Source organism: Odocoileus virginianus, chromosome 11 (genome assembly GCF_023699985.2).
Source record: "Odocoileus virginianus isolate 20LAN1187 ecotype Illinois chromosome 11, Ovbor_1.2, whole genome shotgun sequence".
Classification (NCBI taxonomy): domain Eukaryota; kingdom Metazoa; phylum Chordata; class Mammalia; order Artiodactyla; family Cervidae; genus Odocoileus; species Odocoileus virginianus.
This window is the reverse complement of record NC_069684.1, coordinates 40,292,187-40,309,616: the sequence shown is the minus strand read 5'-3', so window position 1 is coordinate 40,309,616 and position 17,430 is coordinate 40,292,187. Positions and strand designations below refer to the sequence as shown.

The following is a 17,430-nucleotide window of genomic DNA, read 5'->3' as shown; positions in this document are numbered from 1 at the left end:
CATGACTGTTGTTCCCTCTGCCACCTCTCATAATTTCCATTGCTGCATCTATGACCACTGACCCTTTCTAGCTGGTCCCCAAGAAGGGTCTTCCTGCCTGGTGGTTGCGTGGAGCCTAGAGACCAAATTCAGTTCAGAAGCACAGGAGGCTTTACTCTCTGATTGGAGAATGGAGAGGAGTGCGATCTGGCTCTAGAGAATAGCTCTCCAGGAATGATCGTGGGTGGGGCTGCTTTGTAGTGTTTTGTAGTGGGGAGGGGGCAGAGTTCTCACCAGACAGGTGCAGGCATGATGTTCAGGCTCCAGCTCCAGATTGCAGGGCGGAGCAGTGTTCCTGCACCAGGCCCACCACCCCCAACATTTTGAATTCAGTGATGTGCACACGCTTCTGCAAACACCCTGGTGCTGAGGAATCTGCACAGTTTAGGAGTGTGTTAGCTGCTCAGTAGTGTCCAACTCTCTGTGACCCCATGGACTGTAGCCTACCAGGCTCCTCTGGCCATGGGATTCTTCAGGCAAGAATACTGGAGTGGGTTGCCATACCCTCCTCCAAGGTATCTTCTGGACCCAGGGATGGAAATGGGGTATCCCACATTGCAGGCAGATTCTTTACTATCTGAGCCACTGGGGAAACCCTTTTCATACTAGGAACTTGGGTCCAAAGGGCCAGGTGTGAGACCTCTGCATGTGGCACCCTGTGAGCAAATGACACTAGACTAAGCATAAAGGAGAAGAAAACAAGATTAGACTTTATTACCCAGAATGGGCTCTGCCAACCATGCATCCCTTCTCTGTCTTTTGTCCTGTTCCTCATCCTTGAGGGGCATTAGGGGCTCAGATCTGTCTTCTGTGATTGCTTCCTGTTAATTCCAGGCACCCTCACAACCCCAAGTGGAGGACCAGAGCTTCTTCCCAGCTGCCTTTAGATGTGCTGATGGTCACCAGGCCTCAACCCTAACTGTTCATATCACTGAGCGACAATTTTTCTAACCTTTTGGAGACAGAGGACATCAGACAATTGAACATACATGGCCCAAGTATTAGCAAGAGCAAATTTTTCCTAAAAATGCAAGTATCTAGGTCTTTTGCCTGTAGGCAAGCATCCCCCAATGTGGAGGCTCACTGCTGTGGCCTGAGTTTTCCTGGCCACACTTTGTTGTTTTCTGGAAGAGAAGCTTCAGGTCAGAGAGAGGTTCAATTGAGTAGTCTGTGGGGGGCGGGGGGTGGGGGGGGTGGTCTGTTGCCCCAGGGTGTCCTTCCACAGGTTGGGGCTCGGGAACCTCTTCACTCAAGAGTGATGTGCCCACAGGATGATCCCCTGCAACTTCAGGGCAGAGTGTGGGTGTTAGGATCACCAAGTGGGGTCTCTTCGACTTAGGACTGAGCTGGTCTTGCAGGCTGCTAGTTTTCCAGGTTTTTAGGAGCACCCAGTCTCTTAACCAGAATGGGTAGAGAGCCGGGTCGATGGGTGGGGTAATCACCTGGTTACCTCCCTGGAGGGCATACTTGAGTTGTTCCATTTCAAGTTAAGTTTTCCCTTCTCTGGGCTTTTGGGGTGGGGGGTGGAGGGTGGGAGGTAGTGGGTGGGTCTATCACACAAAAGTTCAAATGCACTTAACTCTAATTTATCCCTTGGGGCTAACCACATAGGGAGTGAGGCAATTGGAAGCTACCTAATCCAGTTTTTTGAGCTTCCTGACACAGCTTGGCTAAGGCCCATTTCAAGCTCTATTTAGATCTTTCTACTCTCTCCAACAATTAAGACCTCCAAGCTAAAAGCAAGGCCTGCCCACGACACTCATTATCCCTTTCATCATTTGAGACACAAGTACTGGATCATCGTTGCTTAGAAAGGACCCTGGGAGCCCAAACCTGGGAATTATTTCTGTTAATAATGCTTCTGTGTGTATATGCTCAGTTGCTCAGTCATGTCTGACTCTGTGCAGGCCCGGGGACTGAAGGCCGCCAGGCTCTTCTGTCCATGGAATTTTCCAGATAAGAATACTGGAGCAAAAAAAAAAAAAAAGAATACTGGAGCAGGTTGCCATTTCCTACTCCAGGGGAGCTTCCTGACCCAGTGATCAAACCCACGTCTCTTGTGCCTCCTGCATTGGCAGGAGGATTCTTTACCACTAGTGCCACCTGGGGAGCCCTAATAATGCTTCTATCCACCCAGAAAAAGAGTCTACTTGCACCAAGAGATACCTGAAATTGCTGGGCAGAGTGCCCAGCGTGACAGTGAAATAAGCCTGCCAGTCTTCCCCAGGATATGTTCCTCTGGTCTGAACAGGCCTTATCTGGGGACCTCTGAGGGGTCTAGTGTTGAAGTTGTTCATTGTGCAGATCGAGCAGGTCTCAACTATCTAACTGATTATACTTCTCACGCCAGAAGAGACCATGAACTCAGAGAACTAATTATATACCCGTAGTGAGTTCCTTCTCACAAAGGAGAAAAGGAAAGATATTCCCATTTGAATGCAGAGTTCCAAAGAATAGCCAGGAGAGATAGAAAGCCTTCCTCAGTGATCAGTGCAAAGAAATAGAGGAAAACAATAGAATGGGAAAGACTAGAGATCTCTTCAAGAAAATTAGAGATACCAAGGGAACATTTCATGCAAAAATGGGCTCAATAAAGGACAGAAATGGTATGGACCTAACAGAAGCAGAAGATATTAAGAAGAGGTGGCAAGAATACAGAGAAGAACTGTACAAAAAAGATCTTCACCACCCAGATAATCACAATGGTGTGATCACTCACCTACAGCCAGACATCCTGGAATGTGAAGTCAAGTGGATCTTAGAAAGCATCACTACAAACAAAGCTAGTGAATGTGATGGAATTCCAGTGGAGCTATTTCAAATCCTCAAAGATGATGCTGTGAAAGTGCTGCACTCAATATGCCAGCAAATTTGGAAAACTCAGCAGTGGCCACAGGACGGGAAAAGGTCCATTTTCATTCCAATCCCTAAGAAAGGCAATCCCAAAAACCGCTCAAACTATCGCACAATTGCACTCATCTCACACGCTAGTAAAGTAATGTTCAAAATTCTCCGAGCCAGGCTTCAGCAGTACGTGAACCGAGAACTTCCAGATGTTCAAGCTGGTTTTAGAAAAGGCAGAGGAACCAGAGATCAAATTGCCAATATCCGCTGGATCATTGAAAAAGCAAGAGAGTTCCAGAAAAACATCTATTTCTGCTTTATTGACTATGCCAAAGCCTTTGACTGTGTGGATCACAATAAACTGTGGAAGATTCTGAAAGAGATGGGAATACCAGACCACCTGACCTGCCTCTTGAGAAACCTGTATAGAGGTCAGGAAGCAATAGTTAGAACTGGACATGGGACAACAGACTGGTTCCAAATAGGAAAAGGAGTATGTCAAGGCTGTATATTGTCACCCTGCTTATTTAACTTATATGCAGAGTACATCATGAGAAACGCTGGGCTGGAAGAAGCACAAGCTGGAATCAAGACTGCCGGGAGAAATATCAATAACCTCAGATGTGCAGATGACACCACCCTTATGGCAGAAAGTGAAGAGGAACTAGAAAGCCTCTGGATGAAAAAAGAGAGTGAAAAAGTTGGCTTAAAGCTTAATATTCAGAAAACTAAGATCATGGAATCTGGTCCCATCACCTCATGGGAAATAGATGGGGAGACAGTGGAAACAGTGTCAAACTTTATTTTTGGGGGCTCCAAAATCACTGCAGATGGTGACTGCAGCCATGAAATTAAAAGACGCTTACTCCTTAGAAGGAAAGTGATAACCAACCTAGGCAGCATATTACTTTTGCCAACAAAGGTCCGTCTGGTCAAGGCTATGGTTTTTCCAGTGGTCATGTATGGATGTGAGAGTTGGACTGTGAAGAAAGCTGAGTACCGAAGAATTGATGCTTTTGAACTGTGGTGTTGGAGAAGACTCTTGAGAGTCCCTTGGACTGCAAGGAGATCCAACCAGTCCATCCTAAAGGAGATCAGTCCTGGGTGTTCATTGGAAGGACTGATGCTGAAGCTGAAACTCCAATACTTTGGCCACCTCATGCAAAGAGTTGACTCATTGGAAAAGACCCTGATGCTGGGAGTGGTTGGGGGCAGGAGGAGAAGGGGACAGCAGAGGATGAGATGGCTGGATGGCATCACCGACTTGATGGGCATGAGTCTGAGTAAACTCTGGGAGTTGGTGATGGACAGCGAGGCCTGGAATGCTGCGATTCATGGGGTCGCAAAGAGTCGGACACGACTGAACGATTGAACACTGAACAGTGAGTTCCTTCGGAGAAGGCAATGGCACCCCACTCCAGTACTCTTGCCTGGAAAATCCCATGAATGGAGGAGCCTGGTAGGCTGTGGACCATGGGGTCGCTAAGAGTCAGATACAACTGAGAGACTTCCCTTTCACTTTTCACTTTCATGCATTGGAGAAGGAAATGGCAACCCACTCCAGTGTCCTTGCCTGGAGAATCCCAGGGACGGTGGAGCCTGGTGGGCTTCTGTCTATGGGGTAGCACAGAGTCAGACCCGACTGAAGCGACTTAGCAGCAGCAGCAGCAGTGAGTTCCTTATATATCCATAGTACAAGACTGCTGATGGTTTGAAAAGCTGCAGTTTGGGAAAAGAACTATTGCCTATGTTCATTACCTAGCCACCCGTGGCCTCCTAGATCTCTAGTGAAGCACCATTTCCAGGTGTGTCTAATTCTTCATTTGTGCAGATTGAGGAATCATTGGATGCATCTGGCCTTTGAGGTATGGGGATATGGAGGGAATTGTTGCCAGGTTACTGGTTCTGGGGCCACCCTTTGGGCAATTGCACTCGTCTTGTTGTTTCCCTTTATTACCTCTGCATTCTTCTCTTGATGACCTCTACGGTGAATCACTGCCACGTTTTTTGGAAGCTATACTGCTTCAATATGCTTAAGCCATTTTCACCTGTTTATTCTCTGCAGCAGACATGCCTCTTTCCTTCCAAATAGCCCCCTGGGTGTAGGATGGCGTACACATCCTGGGATTCTGTGTGAACACCGAAGATCTTCCCTGTCCCAAGGGCTCCAGCAAGGCCTTTTTGACAGAAGTCCCTGGGGTAGGCGTCTTGCCTCTAAGACATAGGCCTGGGAGGTCTCTGCCTATCCTGCCAGGCTTTTTACTTCCCTCATAAAATTGCTCCCGTCCGTGAATCATTCCTCTTTGGTATGTGGGAGAGGCTCATTTCCTAGGTCAGGGCAACTGGAATAGATCATGTCTATGTGGCTTCTATATAATCATGATCCAGGGGCCCTGTTTCTGTGGGTAGCAGGATTTAGCCTGTCCATTTTTTATGGTAACCACTGGATTGTCTAAAAGCATAGCCTGAACTTGAATTGACTTTCTGGGAACTAGCCAAAGTCTGAATCTGGTATGGAGTTCATATAGTGATCGGCTTACCAAATGTTAACTTCTCAGCTTGCTTTGGCCAGGTTGTAGTAACTGCTACTTCTGGGAGGCAAGGAAGCCGCCTCTTAGCAGTTTGATCTAATTGTTTAGAAACATCAGCAACTACGTGAGGAAGGGGTCCCCAGTTTTTGAGCAAATACCCCAAAGATGATTCCCTTTATCTTATGAATGTAAAGGTCAAAGAGTTTAGCTAAATTTTGGAGACCCAGAACGGGAGCCTGAAGTAATTGCATTTTCAGTTCTTGAAAGGTCTTTTCACATTCTGAAATGCTTTCAAAAAGATCATCATCCTTTCTTTTTAATTTTTCATAGAGTCCCAGCTATTAGACCACAGTTAAGAATCTAGACATGGCAAAACCCAGCCATCCCCAGACAAACCCCTAAGCTGTCTTCTAGTTTTAGGAGGGGCAAGGCTGCCAATGCTTTCTACACTTCTCTTACCTTCTGTAAGAATGAAGCCTAGGTAGGTCACCCTAGTGTGTGGTATTTGAGCCTTTTTCTTGGATACCTTATATCCTTTATCCCCCAGGTCATTCAGGGTGGTTACAGTATTTTCATCAGAGGCCTCTTCAGTAGGGCTGACGATCAGAATTTTGTCTACATTGGAGGAGGGTTCCCGCCACCAGGTATAGGTCTTTTAAGTCCTTAGTTAAAGTCCACCCAAAGATGGTGGAGGAATTTTTGACCCTTTAAGGCAGGACTGCCCAGCAGTATTATTGTTTTCAATACATGTAAAGCATCTTTTAAATCTGATACAGATAGTAAAGTTGCAGGATATAAAATTAACACACAGAAATCCCTTGCATTCTTATACACTAACAATGAGAAAACAGAAAGAGAAATTAAGGAAACAATACCATTCACCATTGCAACAAAAAGAATAAAATACTTAGGAGTATATCTACCTAAAGAAACAAAACATCTATACATAGAAAAGTATAAATCACTGATGAAAGAAATCAAAGAGGACACAAACAGATGGAGAAATATACTGTGTTCATGGATTGGAAGAATCAATATTGTCAAAATGGCTATACTACCCAAAGCAATCTATAGATTCAATGCAATCCCTATCAAGCTACCAACGGTAGTTTTCACAGAACTAGAACAAATAATTTCACAATTTGTATGGAAATACAAAAAACCTCGAATAGCCAAAGTAATCTTGAGAAAGAAGAATGGAACTGGAGGAATCAACCTGCCTGACTTCAGACTCTACTACAAAGCCACAGTCATCAAGACAGTATGGTACTGGCACAAAGACAGAAATATAGATCAATGGAACAGAATAGAAAGCCCAGGGATAAATCCACGGACTTATGGTCACCTTATCTTTGACAAAGGAGGCAAGGATATACAATGGAAAAAAGACAACCTCTTTAACAAGTGGTGCTGGGAAAACTGGTCAACCACCTGTAAAAGAATGAAACTAGAACACTTTCTAACACCATACACAAAAATAAACTCAAAATGGATCAAAGATCTAAACATAAGACCAGAAACTATAAAATTCCTAGAGGAGAACATGGGCAAAACACACTCCGACATGAATCACAGCAGTATCCTCTATGACCCACCTCCCAGAATATTGGAAACAAAAGCAAAAATAAACAAATGGGACCTAATGAAACTTAAAAGCTTTTGCACAACAAAGGAAACTATAAGCAAGGTGAAAAGACAGCCCTCAGAGTGGGAGAAAATAATAGCAAACGAAGCAACAGACAAAGGATTAATCTCAAAAATATACAAGCAACTCCTCCAGCTCAATTCCAGAAAAATAAATGACCCAATCAAAAAATGGGCCAAAGAATTCAACAGACATTTCTCCAAAGAAGACATACAGATGGCTAACAAACACATGAAAAGATGCTCAACATCACTCATTAGCAGAGAAATGCAAATCAAAACCACAATGAGGTACCATTACACGCCAGTCAGGATGGCTGCTATCCAAAAGTCTACAAGCAATAAATGCTGGAGAGGGTGTGGAGAAAAGGGAACCCTCTTACACTGTTGGTGGGAATGCAAACTAGTACAGCCGCTATGGAAAACAGTGTGGAGATTTCTTTAAAAACTGGAAATAGAACTGCCATATGACCCAGCAATACCACTTTTGGGCATACACACCGAGGAAACCAGATCTGAAAGAGACACGTGCACCCCAATGTTCATCGCAGCACTGTTTATAATAGCCAGGACATGGAAGCAACCTAGATGCCCATCAGCAGACGAATGGATGAGGAAGCTGTGGTACATATACACCATGGAATATTACTCAGCCATTAAAAAGAATTCATTTGAATCAGTTCTAATGAGATGGATGAAACTGGAGCCCATTATACACAGCGAAGTAAGCCAGAAAGATAAAGACCATTACAGTATACTAACACATATATATGGAATTTAGAAAGATGGTAAAAATAACCCTATATGCAAAACAGAAAAAGAGACACAGATGTACAGAACAGACTTTTGGACTCTGTGGAAGAAGGCGAGGGTGGGATGTTTCAAGAGAACAGCATCAAAACATGTATATTATCTAGGGTGAAACAGATCACCCGCCCAGGTTGGATGCATGAGACAAGTGCTCGGACCTGGTGCACTGGGAAGACCCAGAGGGATCGGGTAGAGAGGGAGGTGGGAGGGGGGATTGGGATGGGGAATACATGTAAATCCATGGCTGATTCATGTCAATGTATGACAAAACCCACTACAATACTGTAAAGTAATTAGCCTCCAACTAATAAAAATAAATGAAAAAAATAAATCTGATACAGACTTCGAGGTCCCAGGGGACAGTAGAATAACCAGTAGTGTGTAGTATTAGAATCTACTAGATGTATATCCTCAGCAGCTTCACTGATGGCCCTGGGGTCCTGTACCATATGTTAATTCCCATTGGATGTCTTTATGGGGAGAATGGAGGTATTATATGCTGCTAGGCATGTTCTAATAAGGCCCTGGACAGTTAGGCCATGTGATAGGGCAGTACCCAACAAGACTTCCCAATGGAGAGGGTACTGTTTTCTATTGGGCCATTTATATACACATTTTAGGTGGATTATCATGAAACTGGCTTCTGCAGCTTATCCCACCCATGCTTGGGCTCAGATCTCAGATTTATTCCACGGAGATTAACTTGCTCTGTCTGGGAAGGTTTGTCATCAGCCATTATTAACATTATCATCTTGTGCCCTTTGTCTAAGGGAATACCAATCTCCAATTTGTTTCCCATTAGGTGTATAGTAGCCCCCAATTTATTAAGATATCCCTTCCTGGCAGGAGTATGGGGTGTGTGGGAACATACAGAAAGGAGGGGATGAGCCTATGTTTGCCCACTTTACACTCTGATGGTCCTATGAATACCCATTCATGGGCCTCCCCTGATAGCCCCATAATTCTACATGTCTTGTGACTGAGTGTTCCTGATTTGATGTTCAGAACTGAGTAGGTAGCACCAGTGTCAACTAAGAATTTGACAGGCTTTCTCCCTCTGTCGAATGTCCACTGGGGCTCCTGGGGTCAGCTGGAGTGCCAGTTTAGCAGCTTCCTGTCCCCATCATTCTTCTTTTGTTTGGCATTCCCTTCCCATGACTCAGAATAAGTGGTAGTATAGATTTGGAGGCATTGCCTGAAGTACCTGAAGGAATGCCAAAGGTTCTCTGTTGACTCTTGATTGATTTACCTAATCTTTTTCCAATGGACAGGTTTCTTTCCTACAGAAATATTCCTGAGTCAGGGAGCGATACCCAGAAACTTCCAGTTCTGCAGAATGCACCCTAATGAGCTGTCCTTCTGTATGGCAGACACCTGGTTCCCCATAACTTAGATGTTCTGTCTTGGATTTGTTTCATACTATCAAGGGGAGCAGTTGAAGTGATTTGATCATGATTCTACATGATTTGACATAAAAAGACTACAACTACTACTAAGACTTCCATTTCAGGAAATTTGGAACCAGCACCAAACTGTTAATGGATTCCTCAAAAAACTAAAATGGGAGGTGTCGAAATGGCATGGACTCCGATCTAACTGGGTGTTAGACTGACCCTTTTGAGTCAGTCCCCAGCAATATTCCTGCCCCAAATCATTCAAGTCAATAAGAATGAACCCAAGTCAGATCAAAAGTAAAAGTAAGTTTTATTCTCTCATCAGAGAATGGAGATGTGTGAGATTGTGCTCTCAAGAAGAGCTTTCCCCAACAGGCCGACTCTGGGGCTGCTCTATAGGTACCTCATCAGTGGGAAAGAGTGTGGAGTTCTCAAGGGTCAGGCACAGCCGCGCTGCTCATGGCTCCAGATCGTAGTGCCAGGTGCAGCATCTCTGCCCATCACACCCTGCCACCATCTCAAATTGAGGCATCCCGCACAGCACTTCTACACATGTTCTGCTGAGCCTAAGGATGAGGCGCAGCCTTTTCACACTAGGAACTCTAGTCTGAAATGCTGGGTACAAGGCCTCTGCACAGGATATCCTATAATCAAGTGAAACTAGACTAAGTACAAAGGAAAAGAAAAAAGTGAGACTTGATTACTCAGATTCTACTTCTATTTCTTGGGAATTGTTAATGGACTTTGCCAGTGACAGCCATCACTGTAAATAGCTCTGCTGCCACTGTTACTACAATTCTTAGTATTGTATGAACCCACAGTTTATGTCTGTTATAGATGCCAATAAGATAACTTCCAAAAAAAATCATGAGAAGAAATATTTGGTAGCCCTTTTCATATACAGTATATAAATATCATAATAGTGATACTTCTGTTGACAGTGTTTGGAGTTTGAAAGATCAGTGAGAAATATAAATATAAATAACAAAAGAATAAAGTTATAAATAAGCATATAGTATAATAAAAAAAGTAACTGTATGCATACATGCTCAGTTGTGTCCAACTCTTTGCAATACCGTGAACTGCAGCACACCAGACTCCTTTTTCCATGAGATTTCCCAGGCAAGAATACTGGAGTGGGTTGCCATTTCCTACTCCAGGGATCTTTCCAACCCAGGGATTGAACCCAAGGTGGCAGGTGGATTCTTTACCACTGAGCCACCTGGAAAGTTCAATAAGTGTGTAATAAAACACAAAGTAAAATAAGCACTAAGTAACAAGCCTAAATAACAAGAATAATTACTTACATGAAAACATGCTACAAAATTTAAGGAGTTTTAATTCAATCTGTAAATATGTTATTAATGTATTCATAAATCACATTCTGGTAGAGTATACTGTTGGGTAAAATAAAGCATCAACAATTTATTGGGTTGTCCAGTAAGTTTGTGTGGGTTTTTCCATACAATCATCCAGAAAAACCCAAATGAACTTGGCTAACCCAATTCATCTTGTCTAGGATGTTCAGGGTCATGCATGAGATGTTTCTTATTATCGTCTACAGTAAGCTTGATTTCCCTAATTGCTTTAAAATGGAACACACAGAAATATAAGTTCTCCTATGTTTTTAACAAGGCATGTTGTACTACACCAATATCGGGGCTTACAGTATCCAGTGGGCTAGCAGATGGTACACTGATTCTACTTCCTGCAATTGGCAGCAGAAGCAAAGTGCTGCCATGTTACTGAGATGCCCCCTTTCCCAAAGATCCTATGCCTGCCAACTAAAGGAGTTATAACTCTAGATATTTCTGATCCCTCCTTCCCCTCAGGAATCCATAAGTTTAAAGGCCAGATCCTACACAGCCAAGAGTACAAGATCCCAGCAGGCTTTCAGGGCAAACGCGTCTTAGTGATTGGTCTTGGAAACACTGGAGCAGACATTGCCGTGGAGCTCAGTCGAACCGCAGCTCAGGTACACCATCTCTGAATCTGCATTCCCACCCCTAGCATCACTTCTGGGGTCCGGAAGGTGGTATTCAAGGATATAAAACACACTGGCCAAAATATGTTGAAATTATGTGGAATTGCTGAATTCCACATTTGCTAAATTATGTGGAAACAGGGTAAATGAGAAAAGGAAATCTTGAAAATCCATAAAGCCTTTTGTGATGCATGCTTTACAGAACTGAACCATCTCCAAGAAGGGTCGAGGAAAACTGTATGGATGCCAAACCACTAGGTATTTTTCAGAGGAGCTCCTGGAACAAGGTCAAATGGGCAAATTGCTCTGCCCACATCAACTATCTTTCTTTTACATAGTCTCAGTAATTCTGGAAAAACTCCCACATACAAAGGGAAAAGGGAGTTTGTTTTCTGAACATCTCTTCAATTAGGAGTCAGACTTATACTTTGTTTTGAGGTAAAAGCACCTCTTACTTTGCCCAAGATGTATACATAATGATTTTAGAAATCCCAAGCATAGGTTCACCAATTAGAAATCTATTCCACTTTATCATGTTATAAGACAATGATTAGATGTGGAAATAGTAGATTTTTATTTAATTCAGCTAAAATTGCTATCTCAAAACTCACTTTAAATTCCATATTATTTATGTAAAAAATTGCCAGATAAACAGCACATATCTACTATTCTTTAAACATGATGAGAATATTTAACTGATACATAGATTAGTCAAAGTGATTATGAAAACAATGACAGCAGTTGGAATAACTAGTCATTTGTAGGTAGTGTTAATCATTCAGTCATGTCCTACGCTTTGCAACCCCATGGACTGTAGACCACCAGGCTCCTTTGTCCATGGAATTCTCCAGGCAAGAACCCTGGAGCAGGCTGCCGTTCCCTTCTCCAGGGGATGTGCCTGACCCAGCGATCGAATCCGGGTCTCCTGCATTGCAGGCAGATTCTTTACCAACTGAGCCACCAGGGAAGCCCAGTCATTTGTAGATCTGTGTACAAATTCACTAGTCCTCTGTTGTTATAAGACCAGAATGTTATAAGACCACTTGAAATATACTGAAGAAAAATACTACAAAATGATGTACATGTATTTAGCCTTCTTGCCTTATTTTTAGGTACTTCTCAGTACTAGAACTGGTACCTGGGTTATCAACCGCTCTTCAGATGGGGGCTACCCATTTAATATGATGGTTTTAAGAAGACACCACAACTTTATTGCACAAGTTCTGCCCTCCTGTATTCTGAAGTGGATTCAAGAGAGGCGCCTCAATAAAAGATTTGACCATGTGAATTACGGATTAAATATTACTAAGGGGTATTTAATTATATTTTTATTTAATGGTAAAGTTATTTAATCAATATTTCTCATTCTCTTTAATTCAGAACTTAAAATGTCCAATAATTGTGACTTTGCCTTTGTTTATCCTTTTCTAAGCTTATTTTCTTAAGACAATGTCCATCAGTACCACAGAAGGTCTTGAAATAGGAGTATTCTCTGTCTGGTAGCAGACTAGTAAATGAAGAAAGAAGGATGGAAACTTTATTTCCAGTTTGAAAATCAGGATTAAAGTGGCCTTGAGTGTTCTCAGGTTGGCTACCATTCACAAGTAAATAACAGCACCAGTGAGCACAGATGGCCAGCTCTCACTAACCTTTAATAAATGTCCACACTCGCTGAATGATTAGAAGTATGAATTGCCAAAAGGAATCCCTAGAATTATATATTTTAATATACATCTGTATAGCCCTACACACTGGCAAGAAAAAAGAAAACCTTGGAAATGCATATAAAGTTGTGATTTTTATTAAATGCTTGACCCAAATAGTTTTTCTTTGGTAAGATGGCTTTCACTTATGGAAAAAATGAATAACAATGAATGATTCAATATATAAATTTTATAGACATCTTGTCTGCTGCAATTAGGTAGAATGATGCCCATAATGAAAATATGAAAATGTTCATATATGAAAATATGTTCACAATGAAAATCCATTAGTAAATAGATACAAATTTTTTAATCCAAAAAGTTTTTTGCAATTTCCTCTTTGCCAAATGTCAATCTTTGAGGCCTGGGTGATGTGAGATCCAAAACTGATTATCAAATGGACTGTCATATACTTGATCCTGACATTGCTCCAGAAATTAATTCCAAGGGAGAGAGAATTTTAAACCACACAGGAAAAAATAGGTTTAGTCAATTTCTACATGCCTTCTACTGGGAGCAGGAAAACAAAACTTGTTATAGAAACAGCAAATGACAACTTGAGAATAGACAATTAGACATTAGTCAATTTACTCCCTTGACTTGGCAGGTAATTATTTTGAACTGACTAAATAAATCATTTGATGAGTGTCTCATAAATATAGCTACAGTGAATAATTTTCTCCTCTGTGTCAAAGGAAAAAACCAAAAATGATTGTGAATGATGAGCTGCCAACCTGTATCCTCTGTGGGACAGTCACTATTAAAACCAGCCTGAAGGAGTTCACAGAAACCTCTGCTGTCTTTGAAGACGGGACAGTGGAAGAAAACATTGATGCTGTGATCTTCACTACAGGATACACATATTCTTTTCCCTTTTTTGAAGAACCTCTCAAAACCCTTTGTACAAAGAAGATATTCCTATATAAGCTGGTCTTTCCCTCAAACCTAGAGAAGACAACATTAGCTATGATTGGCTTCATCCACCTTACAGGATCCATCTTAGCAGGCACAGAGCTCCAAGCGCGATGGGCCACAAGAGTATTCAAAGGTACCTGGACTCTACTTAAAGCCCATTGTGAACTGAGTCTTGAAATCAGTCCCTTGAGACTGATCTAAAATCCAACAAATGTGAGCTAAAGTACCATAAAATATCCAAAAAAAAATTTAATGAAGAATTAATTTTGTATGTATGTAATATTATAGTGACTGTGCTTATATCACTAATGTGAGTGGGGAAAGTGAGTGGGAAAAGAGGATTTGACTCTGTGGATAGGATAAACCTGAACAACAGAATAATCACACTTTGCAGAGTAGCTGAGGGAGTACTCAGGATCCCGTTTTCTTCTGCTGCAGTTGAATCAAGTCTAGTCTAGTCTGTTTACTCCTATCTTTCCATTTATCACTAGCAGTAGAGTTTTATATTGCTTCTTAAGAAAGAAATTGGGAGTAATATACACTGTGAATAAAGTTGGGGTCTAAGAAGATAGTGACTTTCAAGAAATGCCCATATAAACACTGTAGACCCTGGGCACTGATGGTTGTCAGTTATCACTGTCAGAACACAAGTGACAGAGTCAGGGCTACCAGAGTCCAATCCCAGTCCAATCCCAACTCATTAGCTTTGCAAGAACCTCTTTAAATTTCAGCCCCTTTGTTAAAATGGGAATAATAAAACCTCTCTCATAAGAGTTTTGTAAAATGAATAATGTCTACAAAGCAATTAACACAGTACTTGGCACTGAGTAAATGCTCATTCACTGACAGCTGTCATTCTTACTTTTACTAGTATTATCATACCTCTCCAGGGCAAGTTTTACATACATAAGCATTGTAAAGAATTGGATTTGTATTATTACATTTGTAAAAATATAAACAATAATCACAGTTGAGCCAATAATTTGTCCTTTAGCAGAATTTTGCCCTTAATGAATAAAAATCACCAATAATTTATAAATAGCATATAATACAGTATTAAGTAGTACCAACTTCCCTCACACTGCACAAATGTAATGTATATCAACTATACTTTAAAATGTTCTCCTAAATTGACAGCCATAGTATTTTAATGGGGTGGTGGCAGGAGGTGGAGTGAAGGGAGGAGAAGGTGATTAGGAATCTCATTTATTTGTATTACACAAAAAATTCCATGGTCTTTTATTAAATTATCCAAATGTTTATTTAAGCCAAATTAAAGTGCTTTTACAGCATTCTCCAATTATATTAAAAACACAGAAGACTCAAGTACCTGGGTTTTGGGGGGGTAATTATTTTTTTAATTGGAGAATAATTGCTTTACAATGTTGTGTTGGTTTCTGCCATACAACACCATGAGTCAGCCATAAGTATACATATATTCTCTCCCTCTTGAGCCTCCCTCCCACCCCCCCAACCCCATTCCACCCCGCTAGGTTGTCACAGAGCACCAAGATGAGTGCCAGTTCCCACTAGCAAATTCCCACTAGCAATCTGTTTTACATACGGTAATATATATGTTTCAGTGCTATTCTCTCAGTTCATCCCACCCTCTTCCCCTGCTGTGTCCACAAGTCTGTTCTCTATGTGTCTCTATTCCTACTTCACAAATAGGCTCATCAGTACCATTTTTCTAGATGCCATATATATGAGTTAATATGCAATATTTGTTTCTCTCTTTCTGACTTACTTCACTCTGTATAACAGGTTTCAGGTTCATCCACCTGGGTTGGGATGATCCCCTGGAGGAAGGCATGGCAACCCACTCCAGTATTCTTGCCTGGAGAATCCTATGGATAGAGGAGCCTGGTGGGCTACAGTCCAAGGGTCACAAGAGTCAGACATGACTGAAGCAACTTATCATGCACACATGCACCTCACTAGAACTGATGCAAATTCATTCCTTTTCATGGCTGAGTAATATTCCATTGTATATATGTACCACAACTTCTTTATCCATTCATCTGTCAATGGACATCTAGTTTGCTTCTGTGTCCTACCTATTATAAATACTGCTGCAGTGAACACTGGGGCACATGTGTCTTTTTAAATTATATTACCTGGGTTTTTTAAGTGTTTTATAATGAGCTCAAAAATGCTTATGAGAATGATAGAACTGACAAAACAAAACTTTATTAGATCACACCACAGTAGTGATTGCATGCCTCTCCAGAGACCCTGCAAGGGAAACGTGGGTACCACCAAGTGGAATCTTTACAGCTTTATACAGGATACAATGATCCCAGTGGCAAGTACACTCCAGGGCTAAATCAGAGCTTTCTCATGTAGATTAGTAAGTAGCCTGGTTAAGTAAGTTCAGAGAGGGATTTTACCTCCAGAAAATTATCCTCTGTACTCTATTCCCACTCTGTACTGTGTGCTGTGCTAAGTCACTCAGTTGTGTCTGACTCTTTGCGATCCCAGAGACTATAGCCTGCTAGGCCCTCTGTCCATGAAATTCTCCAGGCAAGAATACCAGAGTGGGTTGCCATGCCTTCCTTCAGGGAATCTTCTGACCCAGGGATCAAACCCACATCTCTTGCAGCTCCTGCATTGCAAGCAGATTCTTTACCACCTTGGGAAAGCCCCAATCCCATTCTAAGCTTTTGCAATCACATGTTCTGAGGTTGAAGCAGTGGGAGGCCAGAAATGAGGGGGAAGAGAACTCAAAGGAAGAGCCACATGTGACTTTGGTGTTGTTCTTCTGGCTTTTCTCACAGGACTCTGTAAGATACCACCATCTCAAAAACTGATGGCTGAGGCTATGAAGAAGGAGCAGCTCATAGAAAGGTATGAAAAATAGCCTGCTACAGGGAAAATTTACCATTATATTTCACTACAAAACATTTTTTTCAATATAAAAGCCACTCCTAGGGAAGCAGTGGGGCAAGTTGGAAATAATTGCATTATGAGCCAGAAGAATATATTTTTCATCCTAACTCTTCCACCAGCTAGATTTGTGGTCCAGTGGTTAAGACTCCATGCTTTCACTGCAGTGGGGCATGAGTTCAGTCTCTGGTCAGGGAACTGAGATCCCTGCATGTCACACAGTGCAGTCAAAACAAAAATTTGATTTTTGGCTTTAGATGATGTGCCTGGTAGGGGCTTCAGGTTGCCTCAGCAGAACACAGAACCTGGCCCTAGACAATTGCAATCCTTTGTTTCAGTTCAGTTCAGTTCAGTCGCTCAGTCGTGTCCGACTCTTTGCGACCCCATGAATCACAGCACGCCAGGCTTCCCTGTCCATCACCAACTCCTGGAGTTTACTCAAACTCATGCCCATCGAGTCGGTGATGCCATCCAGCCATCTCATCCTCTGTCGTCCCCTTCTCCTCCTGCCCCCAATCCCTCCCAGCATCAGGGTCTTTTCCAACGAGTCAACTCTTTGCATGAGGTGGCCAAAGTAGTGGAGTTTCAGCTTCAGCATCAGTCCTTCCAATGAACACTCAGGACTGATCTCCTTTAGGATGGACTGGTTGGATCTCCTTGCAGTCCAAGGGACTCTCAAG

General features: G+C 42.2%; 1 protein-coding gene across 3 annotated transcripts in view; it reads left to right on the top strand.

Annotated features, from left to right (window-relative positions):
• FMO4 (flavin containing dimethylaniline monoxygenase 4) overlaps positions 1 to 17,430 on the top strand; it is a 41,509-nt gene that overhangs the window by 15,484 nt on the left and 8,595 nt on the right. For all 3 annotated transcript variants that reach the window (XM_020872150.2, XM_070474333.1, XM_070474334.1), the window contains exons 5-8: positions 11,095 to 11,237; positions 12,359 to 12,558; positions 13,645 to 13,997; positions 16,642 to 16,711. In XM_020872150.2, the coding sequence (XP_020727809.2) occupies positions 11,095 to 11,237; positions 12,359 to 12,558; positions 13,645 to 13,997; positions 16,642 to 16,711 (766 nt within the window). The remainder of the gene's footprint in view (positions 1 to 11,094; positions 11,238 to 12,358; positions 12,559 to 13,644; positions 13,998 to 16,641; positions 16,712 to 17,430) is intronic.